The 6,887-nt window shown below is 33.9% G+C and overlaps 1 protein-coding gene and 1 long non-coding RNA gene across 3 annotated transcripts; both read right to left on the bottom strand.

Annotated features, from left to right (window-relative positions):
• Positions 1-3,560: 3,560 nt before the first annotated feature.
• On the bottom strand, positions 3,561-4,978 carry LOC143538343 (uncharacterized). Of its 2 annotated transcripts, none has more exons than XM_077031921.1 (6): positions 4,870-4,978; positions 4,605-4,791; positions 4,409-4,516; positions 4,306-4,342; positions 4,086-4,184; positions 3,561-3,661 (listed from the first exon to the last, which is right to left on the bottom strand). In XM_077031921.1, exons 2-6 carry the CDS (start codon positions 4,766-4,768, stop codon positions 3,569-3,571), a joined length of 501 nt encoding a protein of 166 aa, XP_076888036.1. In that variant the 5' UTR covers positions 4,769-4,791; positions 4,870-4,978; the 3' UTR covers positions 3,561-3,568. The 2 variants fall into 2 exon arrangements, with proteins under 2 accessions (XP_076888036.1, XP_076888035.1); XM_077031920.1 differs by having other exon boundaries at positions 4,279-4,342; positions 4,870-4,962.
• Positions 4,979-5,216: 238 nt separating this feature from the next.
• Positions 5,217-5,968, bottom strand: LOC143538340 (uncharacterized). The gene is made up of 3 exons (XR_013136236.1): positions 5,890-5,968; positions 5,642-5,793; positions 5,217-5,298 (listed from the first exon to the last, which is right to left on the bottom strand). It is a non-coding gene; the product is annotated as an uncharacterized LOC143538340 (long non-coding RNA).
• Positions 5,969-6,887: the final 919 nt, after the last annotated feature.

The following is a 6,887-nucleotide window of genomic DNA, read 5'->3' as shown; positions in this document are numbered from 1 at the left end:
AACACTATATTTCTCTTTTCTGTTTAATTAAATAATATTTTTTAAATACTTTTACCATTACAGTTTTCTCTCACCATCTTATAATTTACAAAAAATCATTGTCTTTTTTCCAAATTTACAAAAAAACACTACTTTTTCTCTCTCCACCCTATAATTTACACTCACAACCACTCAAAACCCCATCATATAATTTACAAACTCGCCACACAAATTTGAATGATAGGATAGGAATGCTATGAGGTTTGCTAGTTAACGGTGCAGCAGGTAGAAGTGTTGAATTGTTAATTACTTATTCTTGCTAGAGCAAATACTTGGTGTGTACGATTTTTGGGGTTGACACCTGTTAGGCCCCGTTTTGTATAATTAGTGTTTTGTATTGATTCAGTTATGTATTTGGGCCGATAGGTCATTTTGTACATTGTTGGCCCGGTCCATTGTAAAGAACCCCATTGGGTATTAGAAGTACTTTACTTCTCATGCATGCTTCCCTATAAATAGGAAGCATGCCATGAGAAGCAAGGTGGTTGAAGTTTGATATACATATAGAAAACCTTTTGATAACTCTTCTCTTCTCATCTCTCTCGGCTCACTCTTTCTCACTCACTCTCCTTTCCTTGACCGTAAATAAATTCAAGATCCGAGACCTCTTGGTTGCTTAGTGTGATTTCCGCTAGCACTAAGTTAGGTTGATCCAAAGACGTTGTTAGATCCACCCGAATAAGGACCTACAACACCTAAAATGAGAGATGTAAAAGGTTGTAAAATAAGTTTATCGCGCATCTTACGTGAATTAAAATTTAATTTTACTGAAGAAAAATACATACAACGCAAGAGGTTAATGCACTTATATGGTGATACCATATTTGCTTATTCCATTGGTAGTTGATTGGGTACCCTTGTATGTTCTAAATCACTTAGTTGATTTAAATACATATGCGGTTAGTTGAGTTGCGGGATCATACAATGCATGTTTGTATATAAACTTTTGTAAAAGCATAATCTAATTTAGCTATCGAAATTTGTGGTCCTAGTTCCTATTGCGGATTTGGACATTAGAGAGGATACGTGTATGGATCCAACAACTTTTTATGATGTTGATTTCATTTCACCAAAGCATAAGGTGCTCAATATGTTAAAAATTAACATATAATTGAATTAATTTTTTATATACTTTATTCAGATTTGTTTTATTTATTTAGGTGGCAGTCGAACTTATATATACAGAGACCTTGTCACATATTTCAGTGAAAACCTATCATGATGAGCTCGTTGATTCACATGAATTGGAACCAACATAGATTAAATATAATAACATGTATACGTAATTGTTACCTATTTACTTGAATTTATTCATTTTGTGTTGGTTTATTGGGAGTTTGGGACCCTCCACAGTTGTGTTTGATTTAGATGGCTAATTGCTCTAGTTATATTGAGCTTGGTACGTGGACGATGTGGCACTGAAAATGTGATGTAGCTCAATGGGTTTTCATTTGATGAAGGTCTTCTCTGAATACATGCATGAAGAAACATTACCACATGGTTTTCATTGATGAAGGTCTTCTGAATATATGCATGAAGAAACATTGACATGTGGTTTTCATTTGATGAAGGTCTTCTGGATATATGTATGAAGAAACATTGACACGTGGTTTTCATTTGATGAAGGTCTTCTTAATACATGTATGAAGAAACATTGACACGTGGTTTTTATTTGATGAAGGTCTTCTGGATATATGTACGAAGAAACATTGGCATGTGAATTGAAAACAACGACATAATATACATGTATAATCTATCAAAAAAAATCTTGAGACTAAAATACTACAAAATTTACTTTAAAAGTCAGATATATAATATCATTTCCAAAAAAACGGCTTTATTAATTGGAAGTTCTAATACACGATTTGAAGCACAAATCAAGTCGTTTAGAACATTGTTTCGAGTTAAGTTTTACATCAATTTACTCGTATCTTCCTTCCGATCAAAAGCCCTAAAAATCAGTTTGAAATTTGAGAAAAAGTTAACACCGTTTAGTTTTTTTTTTTAACGGATAATAGTCCACTATTTAAATTTGGGATTAGCAATGGTGATAATGAACCTCATTTAGAAATTTGAATAATTATCAACCAATAGCCTTTAATGGATATTATTAAAATTTAATAAACCTAAAATAAATAATAACATAAATAATAGCCATCGTATCCATCCAATATGGTGTAGTGGTAGGGAGCTTGGGTTTCTCAATGAAGACTCAAGTTTAATTCTCACTTACAACACTTTAAAAGGATATTAATGGCTTAATGAAAAAAGACTGAGATTTTTATGGTTTTCAGTTCGATCACGAGGGCATAAAAAAATACATGAAGTAAACCGACGTTGATATACATAGGATTTCTTGGACGAAAAAAAAGGGCATGTATCACCAACATTCCCAAAACAACAAAAAAGCATCACTGCCTGGCAAAATTAATTTTGAGTGGGGTACTATGTTCTCAAACCCACCACGGAACTCAGGCGAAAACGATAAACAAAACGTCTTTATTATGTCCACACCATGATCGTACCTCTCTTTTGTAGTTTTGCTCACAGCTTGGCAGGATTATGTAAAGATGTCTTAGCCGTTGTTTCAGCTGACTAGTTGTGGGGGAACTTTAAAGCCCAATTCTAGTACCAGAACATGTAATGTCTACTATGGTAGCGTTTGATATGCAGGAATGATAGAGAGAATGGAATGATTCATTATGTGTGAATGAAAAAGTGATGTTTAGTTACTCAATAGAATGGAATATCTACTACACATGGAATCACATCCTATCAAATCATTCCTTCCCACCCCTCTTCTTTTTTTTCATTCCATTCCTCCTTCACCCTACTTTCTCAACAACACCACCACCTAATAATAACCACCACCACTACCATCGCCACCGCCATCACCTGACCCCCGTTGCCACCACCAACGTCTTCGTAACTACCGCAACCATTGTCACCGCTGCCGTTTGACCATCACCACCACCACCACCGTCGTCGTCACCCTACCATCGTCATCACTACCAATGCTACCGCCGCCACCCCTGCCGCCTGACCGATATTGCCACCACCGTCGCCCACCACCATTTTTGTCGCCGGAACTACCACCGTCGTCATTGCATTTTTTTTAAGTATTTTGAGATATGAGTCACTACTAGAAAATACACCTTTAATGACGCGCAATGCGCGTCATTAAAGGGGGTAGATGACACGCAGAAGCGTGTCAAGGAAGGCCATGTCATAAAAGAAAAATGACAAGAATTTGCGTGTCATCTGTTTATGACACACATTTATGACACACGTTTTTGGCATGCATTTTTGACATGCGTTCTTGACATGTTTTTTGAACCTGCATTTGCGTGTCATTATTTTAAATATTAAAAAAAAACTGACAGAATTATAATTTCCATATATATATATATATATATATATATATATATATAATATGCATTTCGCATAATATTTCACAAAATACTAAAAAGCATTCAAAATCAGTAGCATTTCAAAGGTAACGATTCACGAATTCCATCAATACAAACTTTCACTGGTACATAAAGGACGCCACAAAAGTCGACCATTCTTCACGAATTCCATCAATATCAGCATCCATGTATGCATCGTTCCCTCCCCCAACCTAAGAAATGGGATTATACTTGCAGTTAGTAACTCATTCAAACTAAGTAATTTCTAATTTCATACAAAAATATTAAGATGCAGAAAGAGAAATCTAATGACAATGTTCAAGAGGTATTAAGGTAGTCCAAAATAATGTTTGAATTTATAATCTGCCTAGATAAATGAGATTATACTTGCTGTTAGCAACTTTGCCTAGATAATAGCAGCAACTTCACCATAGCCCACATACGATTATCTATAAATCAGTCACAAAAAATATCAACCATAACCCTTCCCCAAATCCACGAATGAACAAAACATTTTAATCAGCCTTAAATATGCACCTTTGACTATAAAAAGTCAACCTTGATACTATAACTTAAACCTACCGTGATGAATTTACTAATCGGATACAATAATAAAAATAAAAGCATTATACTTACATTGTCATTGACTAGTATTTCAATCCCTTCATCAACTATCTCTTTCATGAATTTTAACATAAAATAGCCACATTCGGTACTTCCCGGCTGACATGGACACTACTCAAATACATAACAAAAAAGTATTATCGTAACATAGATTCATATAATGAAGTTAAAGCTACTATATTTCAATAAGGAATTAAATGCTCACCCTAGCGTTAACCCAATTGAGTTTTACCCTTGACCCACTTTGTGTACCGTACAAGTCCATTGCACTACAAAAATGTTAAGAAATAGATCAAATACTAAAATATAATGTTTCGATAAATTGTATTACTTACCCATTGATAATTTGCTTCAACTGGAAATTAATAGCGCCAGGCCTTAGAGAATCAAGGTAATAGCAAGTTATTGTTTTCATGTGCAATACGGCCAATACCAAATGTTTTCTAAAAAAACAAAAACCAAATTTACTCAAAACAGCTAATAAAATTAATAAAACTTATATTTTGATTTGGATGGATATGATAATTAGACCGGGGATTGTAGGGAATCAAGATGATGTCATTGTCCTTTCTATTGAACATCCGATTTGCAATGTTTCGACTTGAATCATGAATATTTTTAAAATTTGATTTGCTTTCACGTGGCGAGGCTTCAGTCGGGATCACGAAACAAATTCCATGATTTTTTTGACCCATTATTGATTTGCTCAAACAAGTGCCTGTTAACATAAAAAAACTAAATTGCTTAAATAAATTGTGTTTTACAATGGTTATTTAAATAAAATTTAAGCAATTACATCATATAAGATATAATGGCGACACCGCCAATCTCCTGCAATGTAAAAACTCTTTCAAAATCAACCGAAGATAGGCACGCGCAACTCTCATACCCAAAAAGATCATCTTCACACCCTTAGTTTTATATAATCAACCTTTGTAAATTTTGCATCAGCCATCATTGCAATCATTTTCAAAACACCACTTTTCTCAATTCTTATCCTCGTATTCCTCCGTGCTCTCGTCATCTTTTTTCGCATGATCACTTTTTCATTCTCATTTTCTTTTCCTTTACTTTTTATATCTTTCATTCTATCATCATCCGTTCTCCTTTTCTTCTTCCTTTCTTTTCCACTTGCTTGCACAATCTTTTCTTCTCCATTCTCATCATCAAGTTCTCTTATCCGTTTTGCATTTTTTCTCATTGGTAACTTTGGCACCACCTTTTCCTTTAAAAAAAAATTCATTCAGAAATATAAATGGTATGTTCAAATTTCTTTGCTAAAAGCTCACTGTTGGTCTGGTCATCGGATAGTTTTATGGAAAACTCGGGTTCGGGTCACTAAATACTATAAAACATATCTAACATCAGAAGTAGTTAGTTTTTCATTGCAAGCTATTATAAATGTAAAAGGTCCATTCTTATTTGAAGTTATCATTACTTTGACTTTTAAGGTCAAACATTACCTTTTAAATTCAGAATCCGTATGGATTATGTGTAATATTAACTAATGACCAATGCTATATATAATTGTGTTCATCCTAATAACAAAAACCACCAATTGTACTTACCAAGTCAGAGCATCGAATAACTAAATGTCTTGGCCAACTTAGTATAAAGCCAACTGCATCTTTGACCTTGTCAATGAACTCTTCTTCAATTGGAATTGGTAGTAAAGCGTCTCCTTGTAGACATATTTGCATTAAGACTTCAATATTCTCACCTATTATATGAAGGTGAAAAGTAAGATCCAAATTTCTAAAAAATGTGAAAATATGATAATAAAGTTGTAATATAACACGAATATGTTTCGTAATACCCGAGACACTATAATCCACAATGGATCCTTTGCCGACTAAATTTGTAGCATCATCAACCGCAAGATAACACGAATTGTCCAAAAATTATTTGATGTTAGTTGCAATGAATTCTTATAAAGCATAAAGATTTTAAATTAAAAAGAAACACTTTTAGCCAAGACTTACCGCTGATTCTTGATTAAGTGGTTCCTCTTCAAACTCTTCTTCATGGCCCCCCATTTGGCAACTTGCGGCTTCAAAAACACTAGATATACCTTTTTTAATTTTCTCTAGCTCATCTTCAAGTTTGTTGAACCGTTCATCGGTCTTCTTTTGCTCAGTGTCCAAGTACTGCTTAACAGTCTTGGATATAAAAAAATATTGGTCTTGTGTTACAAACTTGCCCATTCCGCACACATATCCACGTTGTTCCTTAGTATCCAGGGCCTCTGTGAGCAAATCATGTGTTCCACATGATTCGTTATATCCCGACTCATGTAGCTCATCCTATAATTAGGAGAAATTAAAACTTAAGCAGATCTTTCCATACAAAAGAGTAACTGTTAACACTGATTCAAATGCCCAGCTAGCTATTAAGAGTGGGCCCTAAGTTATGAAATAAACTTACAATTTTATTAACAACCACTTGGACATTTTCATCAAAACCTCCTATTAATACTAGTATTTTTATTGTTTCTATTTTATTCCTACAATTTTTTTTAATACCAAACAACAAAAAGTAATAATTCATTTCATTCCTATAGGTTAACCAAACAAGACAAAGGAATAGTAGTGATCCATTCCATTCCCTTGTCCATTCCTTCTTCCATTCAATTATTCTTTTATTCCATTATTTCCAACCAAACATACCCTAGATGACACGTCAAAGCATGTCATGGAAGGCTCTGTCATAACTGAAGATGATGTGTATTTGTGTGTCATCTATCACCCATCTATGACACGCATTATGACAAGTATCTATGACACACATACTTGACAAACATTTTTTTACATGCGT

Source organism: Bidens hawaiensis, unplaced genomic scaffold (genome assembly GCF_021521415.1).
Source record: "Bidens hawaiensis isolate Kalapana, Puna unplaced genomic scaffold, B.hawaiensis_p1.1 tig00011610_1, whole genome shotgun sequence".
Lineage (NCBI taxonomy): Eukaryota > Viridiplantae > Streptophyta > Magnoliopsida > Asterales > Asteraceae > Bidens > Bidens hawaiensis.
This window is presented reverse-complemented; position numbering and strand designations above follow the sequence as displayed.

Coding starts and splice junctions, on each gene's coding strand:
- LOC143538343 (XM_077031920.1), bottom strand. CDS start 4,768: ATGGGTCAAAAAAATCATGGAATTTGTTTCGTGATCCCGACTGAAGCC. Junction 4,343..4,408: donor TTGAAGCAAATTATCAATGG/GTAAGTAATACA, acceptor ACATTTTTGTAG/TGCAATGGACTTGTACGGTA. Junction 4,185..4,278: donor TCAATTGGGTTAACGCTAGG/GTGAGCATTTAA, acceptor GTATTTGAGTAG/TGTCCATGTCAGCCGGGAAG.